Below are 17,147 nucleotides of genomic sequence, written 5' to 3'. Positions count from 1 at the left end.
CTTTAATGAGCTGATAATTGAATTCAGGTATCTATGGGGAAGGTCCAGATTGCAATGCACCTCATAACAATTGCTAGCGTTCCCTTCCATTATAAATCTGAGTGTCGTTTCCTTAACCCTATTCACGCCTGAGTACTACAAAATACTACTTGATAGCGCTGTTCGTGCGTGCATCCCATGTGGTGTGATGACGCAATCGCCCTAAGTGATATAGGCACGGTTTCGCTGGCCAGCGAAGCCCAAGACCCGTGGCAAAGTGTCGCCGACCCAGTGGTTGGCATGCGAAGGGTCTCGGGTTCGAATCCCACCCGGAGCAAACAACTTCTTTCTTTGTTTTCTCTCTTTATTCTTTCCTTCTTTCCCTTCCCGGAAGAATGGCACTTACCTGTGCTGAAAGGAATCATCTCCTCTGGTTGATAAACTTCTCCTTTCTCATTTAAAAACCTCTCTGGTTTGAAAATCTCTGGATCAGAATACAGCTCTGGGTCCCTATGAACCGCCCAAATATTCGCCATAACGATAGCATCTTCAGGAATGGTGACTCCACAAACACAGAAGCTCTTGGTACATAAATGTGGAACAGCTAGACGACTGCGTGTCAAGCGCTGAATTTCAAATATCGTTGCGCACGTGTAAGGTAAAGAAGGCTTATCAGACAACCTAGGTAGTCTATTTCTACCGACAACTTCGTCAATTTCTTCTTGAATTCGAGTTTGCACTTTAGGGTAGGCTACCATGTAGGCGAGTCCCCATTGAAGAGTTCCAGAAGTTGTGTCAGTTCCAGCAGAGAATAGTTGGGAAATAGTGTGCTTCATGCTTTCTTCATCTAACTTTGTGAAACTTGTCGTTCCATCTTTTTTCTGTTGCAGTTCATTGAGGTACACGTCGATGTAATCTCGTGGATGATTGGGATCAAAATCAACTTGATGTTCACGAATGATGTCACCTAAGAAAGCCTGAATTTCCAAAAAGTTTTTCTCAATTGCCCTTGTGTTCTTGGTTTCACGGTTGCGCAGAAAGGGTAGGAATAGCTCAGGAAAACTTTTCTGCCCCAAAACTGTTTGTTGTCCGGCCAGCATCTGGAAATATAGGAATTTTTCGTCCCTGTAGTCAAAACGCTTTCCGAAAATAACGGCGCAAATTACGTTGCTCACAGCATTGACGAGGACAGGTTGAGATTTGAACACAGCACCTTTAAAATGAGCAATTTCCGTGATAAGTGCCTGACTTTCTAATGCGATTTTTTCCTCAAATGATTTCAATCCAATGCCAAAGCTTCGGAAGACCGTTTGCGTAAACTTTCTTTGTTGGGACCATATATCCCCACTTCCCAAAACAAGACCTACAGAAAAGTAAAAAGCAAAGTAAAACAAATTATCAAGACAGTTTTGTAGTATATCATGGCATTCATTCGCTACTATGCCCAATAATTTGTCTCCGAAATGAGCCGGGGAAAACGAGCCTCACGAATTATTTCATATGCGACATAGGGACATACATATAGATACGGTACCGACACGAATTATTACTTTGTAAAATTCTTAATAATTATCTTACCATTATGCGCTCCAAGGTGTTGTAAGTTACCCAATTGTGGACGAGCATTCACATACGGACTATCGAGTACCTTCTTTATCGCTTGAAATTCATTCACAACCACCACCAGCTGTCCACATAAGTTAAACGCATAAACGTTTCCGTAAATGTCTTTCAGTTGCCGCATGAACTCATATAACGGTGTTCCAGAACGATAGAGAGACCAGCCGATCCAAGGAAGGCTACCCACTATAGGAAAGTTCCAAGGGATTGGAATAATAGTCTTGCTGTATACAAAACGCCTTTTTATGAAGATGAAAACCAGTAGCGTTATGACCCACACGGAAAGAAAATACGAGTCGAAAAACATCTCAACTGCATTTGATAGAGCTGAAGAAATTGTAGACAACTCCATTTTAGACGTGTTTTTTTTTCTTATCAGGATTCAGAAAAAGATAGATTTGCCACAGTCCGATCTGTTCGGACAATCTAAACCACTGATACGTATGTTATCATGGTTATTTAGCTTAAAAGTTTACCATGTTTACAGAAAGACCAGTGGACAATGACTGCGTGCACCATGTAGAAATAGCAGTTGTAGAAGTTTGACCCCAATACAACCCGGTAAAAAGTGTTAAGGTAAGTTCAGTTCACAGATTGTGTTTGTAAAACTTGCTTGAAGCGTGTATCACCAAGGACCACAATGGCCTCACCCCAATGGCATAGTTCAATAACCTCAATTAAACAATCATAGTGCAAAATTTGACCTCAAGTACCAGAGTATGAGTTTTTGTACCCAAATTTTCAAAGGTCATTCAATAAATGTACAAATATGCATTGGGGTTAAAGAACTGTGCCCTGATAGATGAACATGTTGTGGATCCTAGTGAATTATATGTGTGAGAAAGAATTATAATGTAGACAAAGGTGCCAACCGGGTTAGCATGTTAGAATTAATCGTCAGAGTCTTCTCTATCGGTTTAACCCGGCTGGCATTTCTGAAAAGTGACGTGAACTGTGATGTTTTGGTTCAAAAATGTGTTTTTGTGACTTTCCTCCCCAATTTTTACCCAAAAATGTCAAATATTAGCCGTAGCCAGTGGCTGCAACCTTAGTTTTTGCTGTTAATAACAGAGGGCATGTGCATATTTTATATCTGTTCATAAGTTTGGGGGAAATAATGCATATCACCCAAAATATTGCATCAAGATATAAAGATGCAATTTTTTTGTTGACGAGTATTGAAAATACACTTGACATGTATTCTCAACAGCAAATATGAAGTTCATACTTTATTTACTTTCAAAGTTATAGCTGTTTTAATATTGACATTTTTGGTAAAAAAGGTTAAAAAATTACAAAAACTGTACTTTTCAACCCAAATACTGAGCTGACGTCTAATTCTAACAAGGCTGGCACCTTTGTTTAAAAATGTTGCACGAAAATCTTTAACTTGAGCAGATAGACTGACGTGGTCTCACTACTAAGATACATTTACCCTCTGTTTAGTATGTAACAAGGCATCTCATTGGTTCTGCTGTTTGACAATGGTCGAGTTCTCAGTTCATTGACTCTTATCTGTATTAATGTTATTGGATCTTGGGATGTGATCCAAAGTATTGACAGTATTACAATACCATTATTTCACATTTTTATGAAAAGTTCCCCAAATTCGTAGAATCTCGAAGTTACGCGGCAGCTAGTCACATGCTACCTGTACCTCATGTATAACATTCACGTAGAGGTGACATTTACCTCAACCACTAATAAAAGTGCTGTCTGTACTTACCTTTTGACCATTTATATACCTCCACACCCCATTTGACGACCAAATATATAATAATCTATGAACTATAATGTCTCTCAAAATTTACATAATTTTAAATCCATGCCCCACCATACGCCTACATAACGAACTACAAAATAATGTTTTGCATTATAAGCAAGATAAGTTCTGTTCCTATCTGCATGATCTACCCAGCAAACACAAAACGTTTTCGACATCATTCGCAAAAGGTTATAAAAGGTTGTCAGAAAACGTTTAAATGTCGGGTTATATAAAGGATATATTAAGAGTATAAAACGTTTTCATAACCTTAAAAACATTTTTGATAATCTACTGCTCAGCAAACAAAAATGTTTTACAGAAAACGTTTAAATGTCGGGTTATATAAAGGGTATAAAAACGTTTTAATAACATTCCAAAACATTCTTGAAAACTTGATACAAAACATTCTAAACAGAATGTTATTTTGGGTTGAAAAAATATTTTGCGAAAAACGTTTGCCCAAAATATTTTCAATAACGATTTAAAAACGTTTTCATGACCTTTATATAACCCGACATTTAAATGTTATTAAAAGGTTTTGAAAAAAACATTTTAAGAACATTTCTGTGTTTGCTGGGTTCAAACATTTTAACATAATGTTATTTAAGTATTGACACAATATTTGGCAAAAATGTTTGTAAAAATAGTTTACAATAACATTTTTTGAAAACATTTAAAAATATTGTTGTAGTGTATTTTCATACAAAACGTTTTAAAACGTTATCATGACCTTTATATAACCCGACATTTTAATGTTATTAAAACGTTTTTACATAAACCAAAAGCCAAAATATAACTTATTTATAACGTTTTTAAAACGTTTTTGTGTTTGCTGGGTATAATGACGTAAGTGTATATTTTTATTCAGTCTCGTTTGATTGCTCGGAGTCGAGGATACTTTGGATCCATTCCTATTCCAGGATCAAGAGATTCCCGATCATCAGTAGGCTCCGTTGGCTATGGATATGACTGAGAAAGATGTACAGTTCCATCCTGGCTAACTTGTCTCCTAAACAAATACGACGACCTGCAAATCACAGAAATAAAAACCGATAGTAGTCAATTATAGTATACCGTAATACAATAACATACAACAACGAATCAATATTCACGTAAGAACCAAGTTTAACTTTCCCATCATTATTGAAACTTTTTATGAATGCCATACTCAATATTCACCTTTTGTGAAAAAAGAAAGTGAACCCTTTAACTTGTATGAGTCATTTTAAGGCGATACCACATTTTAACTCTTTGTCCACGAGGCACCATGTAATTTGAATGAGAGCACACAATGCGAAATAAAGACACAGATCTGAAACTGGCTTTAACTTAAATCAAGGTTGATTTGTGCGTTCTTTCAATATCTTTTTTCGGTTCAAACTAACTTTCTAATATTACTTAAATCCTTCATACCTCACCCAACTCCAACTCTAATTTTTCAATTCTCTGCAATGTGTCCAACTTATACTGGATATTTTGTAATTCACCACTTCAATTTGCACGCATTCCTTTTGACATTTGAAAAACCCGCTCATAAATTTGTATGTTTCTGTCATAGAGAATGAACATTTTAATGTAAGGCTAAATATGAAAATAACTACAAATATAAGTAATGTTTCCTCTACTTATACAAGACAGCTTAAGACCAGGGACAATAAACTTTGGGTGCTCTATTCTACTTCCGTGCCAATGAGGTTAAGAAAATGGCAGTTGTTCAAAATCTACCTACAAAGAGTGTGCTGACATTCAAAATTTATATGTCCCGTGGACAAGTATTAAAGTCGAGTATCGCTGTAAAATGTGTCATAACAACAGAACGGTAAGTGCTAAATTACGTCGTTTTTTTCACACAAGGCCACTAATGAATATATCATGTGTTTTAAATCCTAAAAGGTCAATCTGGTTATAAAATAAAGATGAATTCTTTGCACTATCACTAACTATTGCACTTTGTTTTTACTCACCCTGTATATTGCTTGTAGAAAATAAACATCGTGCTTATAGACTGAACATCTTAGTGTTTTAAGTTGAGCACTATAGACATTTAGTTCATGAAGAGTGTGTTTAATCTTTTTTATGCAATTTGCCGACAACTAAAATGCACCTTTGCATCACTTAAGTTGCAGAGATCTTATCAATTTTACGCTACTGTGCGACAGGTTAAGAGATGGACACGTGAGCATTTCATTCAATATTTAATAAAGAGGTTCTTTGTACTTTTATGGAGTTATCAAAAATGACAATTCAATTGAATAGAATGACATTTTAAATGAAACCTACCCTTCTAAGTGAATCATTTATTATTATTACATTTTACAGATATTAATTTCGTGCAATTGTAGGCACCTGTGTGCATTTTATGCATTTTTGCAGAGTTTGTATTCGTTTTTGCATATCAATACCATCAATACCATAAACTTAATGACATTAATGATCCTAGTGTGCACTTTCATGGAGCTGTAGGTAATTAGAAATAATGACAAGTCTGTCAAGTCAATTAAATGAATTAGTGAAATACATTAGTGAACCAGACATGTATCAATTTTCAACTTTAAGTGCATATCATTAGATTGATAAACTTTACTTCGAGGACTGTGAAATGTCAAAATTATAATTTTTTTAATAATTTGTCATAAAATTTGTATTATATCGCAAATTTCAAAATTATTTGATATCAGTTAAGGCTATTCCTCGTACTCGGAATGCGTGAAAAAGGTACCCTTTCCCGCAGATTTTCGCTCGCGAATGACAACACATTTATTCTGAGTGCCCCTGGACAATACATGATTTGGGTTACCCTCTATTTTATACAAATATAAAATTATTCAAAACCAACCAAACTCAGCTACAGTCAGTCTACTCTGAAAGTACCGACGCGGACGCACACATTGTGCCGACTTTGAGGGGTACGCATACCTCAGCAGAGATGCAGCACTGCGCACTGTTTACGCGCTGTATACGCGAGCGTTGTCACTTTGTACTTCAGAGTGGACAAACTGTATAGTTTAGTATCTTCATGTAGCCTAGCAGCACCGTTATAACAATAAGATCAAAATTAATGTAAAACGGTTAGTTTTCGAAAATTGTAATTATGTGACTTTTTATGGTACATGAATTATGTCAAATTCAAATTACGACATTCTAGATAATCAGTGGCAAAACAAACAGAGCTGTCATGACGGTGGGGTGTGGAAATGTAGGGAGGTGACGGTGGCTTGAAGTACAACAAAGGCCCTTTGTCCACCCCTTGCTAAGCTGCTAATTTAGTTCAGGAATCTATGGGGAGGTCCAGACACCTCATGCCTTATTGCTAACGGTCCCCTCCATTTATCTAGGTAGCGTTTCCTTAAGAACGGCACTTACCTGTGCTGAAAGGAATAAACTCCTCTGGTTGATAAACTTCTCCTTTCTCATTTAAAAATCTCTCTGGATTGAAAACTTCTGGATCAGAATACAGCTCTGGGTCCCTATGAACCGCCCAAATATTCGCCATAACGATTGCATCTACAGGAATGGTGACTCCACAAACGGAGACGCTCTTGGTACACAAATGTGGAACGGCTAGACGACTGCGTGTCAATCGCTGAATTTCAAATATCGTTGCACACGTGTAAGGTAAAGAAGGCTTATCAGATAACTTGGGTAGTCTATTTCTACCGACAACTGCGTCAATTTCTTCTTGAATTCGCGTTTGCACTTCTGGGTATGCTACCATATAGGCGAGTCCCCATTGAAGAGTTCCAGAAGTTGTGTCAGTTCCAGCAGAGAATAATTGGGTAATCGTGTGCTTCATGCTTTCTTCATCTAACTTTGTGAAATTTGTCGTACCATCTTTTTTCTGTTGCAGTTCATTGAGGTACACATCGATGTAATCTCGTGGATGATTGGGATCAAAATCAACTTGATGTTCACGAATGATATCACTCACGAAATTCCTGAGCTCTAAATTGTTTTTCTCAATTGCCCTTGTGATCTCGGATTTACGGTTGCGCAGAAAGGGTAGGTATACTTCAGGGAAACTTTTCTGTCCCAAAACTGTTTGCTGTCCGGCCAACATCTGGAAATATAGGAATTTTTCGTCCCTGTAGTCAAAACGGTTTCCGAAAATGACGGAGCAAATTACGTTGCTCACAGCATTGACAAGGACAGGCTGAGATTCGAACACGTCGCCTTTAAGACGAGCAATCTCCGTAATAAGTGCCCGACTTTCTAATGCGATTTTTTCCTCAAATGATTTCAATCCAATTCCAAAGCTTCGGAAGGCCGTTTGTGTAAACTTTCGTTGTTGGGACCATATATCCCCACTTCCCAAAACAAGACCTGCAGCAAAGTAAGTATATATGAAGCAAAGTAAAATAAATTTTTAAGATAATTGCATAATAAAGTATATATAGATCCTATGGAATACTACGTCACTCGTTCTCATTTAAATGAAATTATGTCCACCATGGTACCACGGGGCGATTCTCATAATAAAACAATAAAACAATAAAACAGGTGATAGGTATGAATGGTTGTCGAATCGAACTAGAGAGCTGTCACTCTGTCACTTAGAGCCAACATGTCTGTCATTTCAATTGTTATTCCGTCCCGGTTAAGTTTATTCGACAGGGTCTATAGCATGGCATTCAATGCTACCATGCTCAATAATTTGAAATGAGCCGAGGAAATGCGCCCACTTTCGACAATATGCATGACATTGATTGATTGATTGATATTTTATTTTATTGCCAATTCGTGGCCCGTAGGCCAAATTACATACAATAAATTACAATATAAAAATACACATAAGAACAATTAGAATTAAATATTTAGGCAGGCATTGCACAAGATATAAAACACACAAAAATATACAATTTGAATTAACATTTAGAAAATTGATTATAAAAGTCACTAAAATAGTATTATGAAATATTGCACTTTTTTTTAAATATATAAAATGACATTGAAAGTATAGTATATGCAGAACAATTCTGGGTGGCAGAGCAAAAACACAAACTATTTATTTAGGAGATCAACGAAATATGGAAGAGGACTATTTTTAAAACGATTTGTCCTAGTCCTAAACTGAGAAAATTTGCTGCAATTACGTAAAGCACGACCATGACACTCCTTCCTGGTAGGAGGGATAAGAGAACTTGTTCGATTTGTTTTGGTAAGCCCTTCGGCGAACCTAAGACAGTGGTCCTCCTCCTATCAGAGAGGGTGTCAAACTTGCAGATTTGAAGCGCGTTACTATAAGATAAATAGTGCCGACCCAGAATTGTTCTGCAGGCACGTTTTTGGATGGCCTCTATATCTTTGGACTGTTTAGCTGAGATTCCAGAATGCCACACCACATCAGCGTACTCAAGAATTGGCCTGACATAACCACTATATACGACACCGAGCTCTTGGTTGGTAAAACCAAAACGCTTAAGGGTTCGTAGCATGAACAACCGGGAATTAGCCTTTTTCAACATCGCGTCCATCTGGACATTCCATTTAAGGTTGTTTTGTAGCCACAAACCAAGTACCTTGGCTTCGGTGACGTATGATAGTGGTTCAGTGCCAATTCTTAAGTCGCGATGTGGCGGCAATGGATTAGAAAAAGCAATTTGCATGGCTTGACACTTGCTGGGATTCAATTTCAGGTGGCTGTCACTAGCCCACTCTGAGAACTGATCAAGATCACCCTGAAGTGGACTAGCACAACCACCGGAAAAATTCTCAGCAAATGTCAAGTCATCAACATATTTCCAACACCGACTACCAGCGTCTTGTGCTGCTTTGTTAATAAGAATCTGAAACCCAATTGGGCCAAATTTTGTACCCTGGGGTACACCACCATGAAGAGTTGTATAATCTGAGAGCACACTGTTGTATCTGACACACTGTTGACGGTTACGGAGGAAATCGCAAATCCAAGGAACAATGGACCTACGGACTCCCATATCGATGATCTTACCAATAAGAAGCGTATGGTCGACGAGGTCGAACGCCTTCGAGAAATCCGTAAGCACCACCGTTCCTATGTTGCGACTTCTCTCCGCTCCCTGGAAAAGAAAATGAACAAGAGAAACTAAATAATGAGAAGTTGACACTCCTTTTACATTACCATATTGGCGGATGTCAATATCATTTTGAATATCGTTTAGGACCCAATCAGTAATGAAACCTTCAGCTATTTTGGCAAAAATTGATGTGAGCGAAACAGGTCTCAACTTATCAATACTTGGTGGATACTGTTTAGGAATAGGGATGACAATTGCTTTCTTCCACTGCTCAGGAACAAAACCCTCACTATAAGAATTATTCAAAATATCAGTAAGCGGCACACTTAACTCATATGCAAACTCTTTGACCAGTTTGGGTGGAACTTGATCAGGACCGCAAGATTTGGCAGACTTAAGTTTACGTAACTCAGCATAAACTTCCCATGGGTATAACTGCGGGACTGGTTCTTCAGCAGGAAGATAAGATGGTAACCTGCTACAGTCGAGAGGATCTAAACAATCAGACACATGAGCGAACTTGGAATTAATAGCATTGGCAATGCCTTTTAAATCTTTGTCCTCAATACCCTGGATGTTTATCTTGAGATCAGGTTTGCTGGAGTTTGTGACAGTTCTAATTTGTTGATGCCATTTTCTTGGTTCTGTTGTTTGTAAGTTCCTAATTCTGGTGGCATGATAGTGAAGTGATGTGGCTGATTCAAGATAATGAAATATTACTCTCGAAACCCTGCGAGGTTTTTTTTTCTATATCAGAGTACACCTATTTCGGTGTTACATTACACCATAAGAGTGTCCTTCAAAAATATCAAGGCCGGCGACTCCCATAGTTGAGTTCTTTACTAATGGAGTTCAAATAATTATATAATTGCCCCGCAGGGCAAGAAAGGAATGCGTAACCTTAAGGGCGATGGGCTGTTTCTATCGGAATTGACATTTCAAATTGACTTTAATGTTAAAACCTTGAGTAACCTTAATGAAATGACCTTGTACAGTAATCTAATGTATTGTAATATACCGTATGTATATGTTCTGTGGTGTCGAAACGTTTAATATATCTTAAACTCATATGATCAGTTTAAGATCATTTGTAAACTGATTATACATGATATACGGCAGTTTTTGGGTTGGTTTTTTAGTACATCAAAAAGACCATATTTATGAACACTTTAGCCTGCCAAAACTGAACGCAATAACTCCCAAAGATGATTTATGCCAGATGACTTATGTAGCCGAAAATCGTGGAATTCTATAGTTTTATTAGACCACTGCGGATCAAAATGTTCACATTCCAAAGTCACACCCTTAATCGTGGAAATGGCTATATAACATGACATAATGACACCTCTGTGCCGTTGGATGACACCTTTATAGCATTCGGAAGTGTATAATGACACCTACATGTGTCAGAAACCCGCGATTTGTGCTTCAAAAAGCAGGCCGACTATCTACATCGATACACCCCTCCTTCATTCTAATTTATACGGTATGTAGTAAAGAGGTACTGGGTATTTTGGTAGAGAGGAAAGTATTTGCAAATTGAAGAGCAAGTTTGATTATCAGTTATTATGAATATGTACCTTATATGAGAAATTTTCACGGGGTACATATTGATGGATGGACGAATTATGTCATATGCGACATAGATACGGTACCGATACGAATGATTCTGTTAAATTTTTAATAATTATCTTACCGTTATGCGATCCAAGGTATTGTAGGCCTAAATTACGAATTTGTGGACGCGCATTCACATACGGACTATCGAGTACCTTCTTTATCGCTTGAAATTCATTCACAACCACCACTAGCTGTCCACAAAAGTTAAACGCGTAAATGTTTCCGTAAATGTCTTTCAGTTGCCGCATGAACTCATATAACGGTGTTCCAGAACGATAGAGAGACCAGCCGATCCAAGGAAGGCTACCCACTATAGGAAAGTTCCAAGGGATTGGAATTGTACTCTTACTGTATACAAAACGCCTTTTTACGAAGATGAAAACCAGCAGAGTTATGACCCACACGGATAGAAAATACGAGTCGAAAAACATCTCAAATGCATTTGATAAAGCTGAAGAAATTGTAGACAACTCCATTTTAGACGTGATTTTTTTCTTTACCAGGATTCAGAAAAAGATACATTAATAATCCGATCTCAATGCCCGGACAATCTGAACCTCTCATATCATGGTTATGTAGCTAATAATCATGATAATAATAGGTTTACCATGTTAACAGAAGGATACAACATGATATTAGTTATTACACATGACCACATGTACATTTACATGTACATTTACTATGTTGAAGTACATGATGCAGACTTGACATTTAGTATGGAATATTTTTTTCAAGAAAGACTGGTATGGAAGGGGTTTGCATAAACCGCACGGGCTAAATATTAATTGGGGTGTGTCGGGAGATGGTGTAAAATAATCGTTTGATAGAAAACGTGCTTTCTATGAGTTTACATTATGGAGGATTTAGGGAGGCTGAATTTCAGCTTTGTGGGGGACACAATTTCGGAATGTATGCAACATTGTTCTGTTATTATCAAAATTATAGGGGTTCGAGGTGATATTTCCTAAACGTCGTCAGCAATTGGCATTCATCACAGCTGAAATACACTTGCAATGTATCAATTTTTTGAACACGGGAGGAGCTTCAAATATGGCTTTTAAAAGTGGTACGTACTCTGAAAGTTTGAATGGCCTCCTTGAGGTCAAATGTTATACACTTAAGGTACAAATCAACTGCGCGGATTCTTGGTTGTCCATTGAACTCACGTACCACTTTTCAGAGCCATATTTTAAAGCTCCTCCCACTTTCAAAACTGGTAGATTACAAGAGCATTTCAGTTCTGACGAACACTTACATGATGCAGTCATGTCTACAGTAGAATTCATCTCGACCTTTGCAGGACTTAACCCCATTAAAAGCTATTAAACCAAGATAACACTCATTGAAACAGCTCAACTGATTAAATCGGATCTTCTCTGGTTGTGCACAAGTGACTGTTTTCATGTGCGATATCGCAATAAAGCTGGTATTCATAGCTTCAGTTGGGTAACCGATTATAAAGGAAACGAAAGGAAACAATGTTATGTGTGGCTTTGTTCACGAAATCAGACAATGTCGTGCTTTTTGTAAACCAGCATTCTTGAAAATGAGCAACATAATGATTTTTGACTTAACACGGTTTAGAAATAATTTCTTCATATTTTTGGTGTTATCTGTCGTTTACATGTCCTTCCTAAAACACAAAAGTACGACCTCTCCAAACACCTAAATTAGCTAAAAATTTAGGACATGTTACAAAACTTTATTTTCTAGAACCTATTTAGAATAATTTAAATGTAGCTTTTACCGGTTTTTTGTGGCATCCTTCAGAAGTGAGCGGTCCGATACCAATATTTTCGGTCAAATCTCCATTCAAATAACACGGGGAGTTGGCTAGCTATGCCTTGCCCTCACTCATATTTTACAAAAGTACGACCATTTCTTAACATCTAACCTAGCTGTAATTTTAGGTCATGTTAGAGAAATATATTTGCTAGAAGTTTTGGAGAATAAATAAAATATTGGCTGGTTATTTTTCACACAGTGATGTTAACTAGGCAAGTGTCCATTCTCCCAACATACATCATTTGTAGGGGTCACGCGTCAATGGTGAGAGCACTGTGTATTGTGTATAGGAAAACGGACAGTAACTGCAGTATGATTGGTATTTAGGTTCAGTAAATATCACTTCAAACCTCAATAAATTTGATAATATCAGAATAATGTTGCTCAAATTCAGAAATTTTAACCCCCACAAAAATCAAATTCAGTCTACATGAATCCACCATTTTAGGCTAATTCACTACATCATGAGAACCATAATTTAAACTAATGTAAAGCACATTTTCTGTCAAAAAGTTACTTTACACCATCTCCCGACACACCCCTATTAATATTTATCCCGTGTGGTTTATGCAGACCCCTTCCAGACCAGTCATGGAATTTTGCGAAAAAATATTCCATACTAAATGTCAAGTCTGTAGTAGAAGTATTATAGTTTGACCCCAATACAAACTTAAAGCCACAATGCACAATTTCCGTCAAATTTTAATTTTGTTATTCTCTATTCAAAATGTTGAAATAATATTAGTAATAACTGGCGGGAAGGGTTGTTGTCCATTTTAAGCTGAAATAGCAAATATAAAGTGAAAGAAATCCTGTTGGTTATTTTGGCCATTTAACATGCAGTTCTATGGCAGGACATAAAGTCATAATAAAAAATTATGACTTTATTTGAATTTTGCTCTGTTGACCTACAAACACAACAAATTTGGCTGATTCCATTTAGGTGCAATTGGAATATGTGTAAGCATTACAAATATGCAAAAATCAGGTTTGAAAAAAATAACCAATTTCATATTACAAGATCGTATATTATGGCTTTAACATGTCTAAAGGGCAAGGTAAGTTTAATGTTTAACAAAACAGCACGTTTTGTATTTCGATCTGGTTCAGAGTACATACTCAGACTCAAAGTTTAACTTGTAGATATGCTTTGAGTACACTATGGACCACAATGGCATCATCCCAATGGCATAGTTCAATAAGCTCAATATAACAACTATAGTGCAAAATTTGACCTCTAGTTGCAGAGTATGAGTTTTTGTACCCAAATTTTCAAAGTTCAGCTAACAAATGTACAAATGTATTGGGGTTAAAGAACTGTGCCATGATAGATGAACATGTTGTGGATCCTAGTGGTAGTCATGGAGCTATCATTTTCTTCGGAAGGAGGGGGGGGTCCCAAGGTTTCCAAAAGTCGGCGTCAATAAAATTGCGACCCCCCTATTTTGGCAACAAATATTTTATGACCCCCACACCACCGATACACCTTACCCCCCTAAACAAGCTAAAATTGTATTGAAATCAGTCTTTTTGAATTAAATAAACACACTATCTGTGGTCATCTTGTGACTCCCTACATTTTGGTCATCAAATATTTCATGACACCCCCCTATTTTTCTTTCCAAAAATGTATGACCCCTCGTGTATTTGGGACCCCCACCGAAGAACATGACAGCCCTCTTACGCGAATACTTTGCTGTTGCAAGCTCATTCTGATAATTGGTAAAAATAACAGTGGCAATGATGATCCATATAACATGCCAAAATAATTTTCCTCAAGATTAAGATTAAGGCTACACGATCTTTTGATGGTCGAAGTAGCCAAAAAATCGGTTTTAATTATCTTAATCAATATATTATTGAAAAATAACACTTTTATGTTTTGCAAAAGTTCATCCTACAAATCATATACTTTGAAAACTTGGATTTATTGTTGATAATAAGCTATTATCATTATTAGCTATTGATACTTTACCTTAGTATTGATTATTGTTATACCAAAATGTAGGTTTCAAAATTCAAGCAAAGTATTGAAGAAGAGACATGAAATCTGGTGATTTAAAAACAACTCTGGCAATCATTTTTATGCTTTCTCACAATTCTACAAAACAGCTTGTGCTTAACTTAAATGGACCAAAATGGGTGGGGGCATTTGACATTGTTTCCCCCACCTCACTTGGAGAGGGGGGGGGGGGTCATGTCCTCTGTTCCCCACCCGATTACGCTCTTGTATCCCATTATGTAATCCTTTGGTATCACCTCACCTGATTCAGTCAACACGCTAACTTTCATCTTTATCCATCACATTTCGACACAATGGGTATTAAAAGCCAAGACCAGCAGCAATGAGACCAGTGTGTAATTGGTTGGTTTATTCCAACGAGGTTAGAAATAGAAAGGAGAGAAAATAGATTACGTAATGCTTTTTTCCTTTGTGCTGATTTGATTTACCGAAACGCTATTCATCGAGAGGTACCTTTTGTTCGGGACAAATGGGTTCCGCCATTAAATCGGTAACTGACATGACAGCAGGCTTATGTCAATAAGTGATGAAACGAAAGTCACGTGAAAGCGCCTACACGAACGAAAGGTACTCTTTGTTCTAATACAACCCAAGGGTGTGCTTGAATTGTCACGTGCACACAAATGCACACTTTACCGTCGATGTACAATTATTTACCACACACCTTTATTTAGGCGCCTCATTTAAATAAATTCAATAGAGTTGCTGATCACCCGTAACAACGTGTCACGGCTGCTATAGGTCTATCTGTGTCACTTTCTATAGTTAAATACCAGGGGCAATTGAGGTAGTGAAGGAGGGGTCGAGGGGTGAAAAGTGGAGTAGCAGATGGGTGATCGAGATTGTAGGGGAGGGAGGAAAAGAAAAAGAAAAAGAAAGGAAGAGGGGGAGAGGGAGAAGGAGAGCGATGGAGTGAGAGGCTGCATGGGCATAGATCCCGAGGGGGAAGAGGTTGGGGGATAAATCCCCCCAATATTTTGCCAGGGGTGGTCCATACAATCATTCCCCCCCCCCATGTTGACGCCTGTGTGTATGGGTTTCTGTCGAAATTAACTTCATATTTGGCCATTTTAGCCCAAAAATGCCAAATTCCACTTTTGTCCCATATTTCATCAGTTTAGTTTCAATAGGCCTATGGTAAAAAGAAATCTACGTGCCACTGTTTAAGTGTAGGCATAAGAAAGAACAAGAGCAGAGAAAGGGAAAGAAAGGAATGAATAAAGAAAATGATAATTATTATTATAGAAACTAAGCATATAACAGCACTAGGCAGCCATTCAATGATGACAAAACCTTTATGCGTTATTTCACACCTGCCAAACACAAGTCACCCAATTTTGATGACTGGACGTTGAATGTACACTCTCATGAATATTGATTGGCAACATTTTCTAATACCGTATGTCAGCGCTCAAATCGGACACACTAGAACAATAAACCCTGCAGTGCGTTGGTTTATTCAATTTTCTAAATCATTTTGTTACATTCAAACATGATAGGTCTGTAATCCTAAATAAAATACAGGTGATTAAATATCTGAGAAAATATATATAATTTTCACCTCCTGTACAAAAGTATAGAGGGACGTACGGGTGGCAACAGAGGATGATTTAAGGAAGCCCCATCATGCACTGCGAAAGTGTTTCACTAGAGTTTCAACTGCCACTTTACTTTTCAAATCCCATTGAACTCTGTGCAAAAGATGTTGTTTTAGAATTGTGCCTGTGTCATTATTACTTGGTCGATTTCAGAACAAAAGTGATGTGTGTTTAAAGGATAATTCACGCCTTCTGTAGATAACATAAAATGTGAAATCGACCAGCATGTTCACAGCGTTTTTTTATGTAAATATAACTGTAAAAATTCAAATTTAACCATGCACTTCTATGCAGCATAGCAAAGCAGTGGTGTCATATTACTCACACTGCTCGCCTGCTGCACAGTAAACGCAATGGGGTATTGGGTAGTACTTAAATCATCCTCTGGGGTGGCAAAACACGATTCAAGCTTTATACTATATAGATCGTTTTTCATAATTTTTAAACGGATTAAAGTCAAAAAAACATTTTATTATATTTGTTTTGAAACTTAAAATTGATAAGCATCATTCTGTCAAATTTTGGTTTATTCCGTTTTTAAAACAGACATCTTTAAACATTGTCACATGTTTTTATTTCAAACAAGTCTAAAATAAAATACGAGTGATTAAAAATCTGAGAAAAAATGTAGAATTTTCACCACCTATAAATTATTCACACCGTTTTACTTCAACATTCTTCCAACCAAACGACTGACAGTGACGTCATACGCAAACTAGTAGCTACTAGTCTGGCTAATTCTGTCTCAGATTGCGTCTTTTTAT

At 37.2% G+C, this 17,147-nt stretch overlaps 1 protein-coding gene across 1 annotated transcript; it reads right to left on the bottom strand.

Moving 5' to 3' along the window:
- Positions 1-4,275: 4,275 nt before the first annotated feature.
- Positions 4,276-11,539, bottom strand: LOC140163551 (cytochrome P450 2J5-like). Its single transcript, XM_072186865.1, has 3 exons — positions 11,054-11,539; positions 6,728-7,684; positions 4,276-4,391 (listed from the first exon to the last, which is right to left on the bottom strand). The coding sequence occupies exons 1-3, from the start codon at positions 11,451-11,453 to the stop codon at positions 4,276-4,278; spliced, it is 1,473 nt and encodes a 490-aa protein (XP_072042966.1). The 5' UTR covers positions 11,454-11,539.
- Positions 11,540-17,147: the final 5,608 nt, after the last annotated feature.

The sequence above is a fragment of the Amphiura filiformis genome, chromosome 11 (genome assembly GCF_039555335.1).
Source record: "Amphiura filiformis chromosome 11, Afil_fr2py, whole genome shotgun sequence".
NCBI classification, from domain to species: domain Eukaryota; kingdom Metazoa; phylum Echinodermata; class Ophiuroidea; order Amphilepidida; family Amphiuridae; genus Amphiura; species Amphiura filiformis.
The sequence above is the reverse complement of the archived record's forward strand: the minus strand, read 5'-3'. Positions and strand labels throughout refer to the sequence as shown.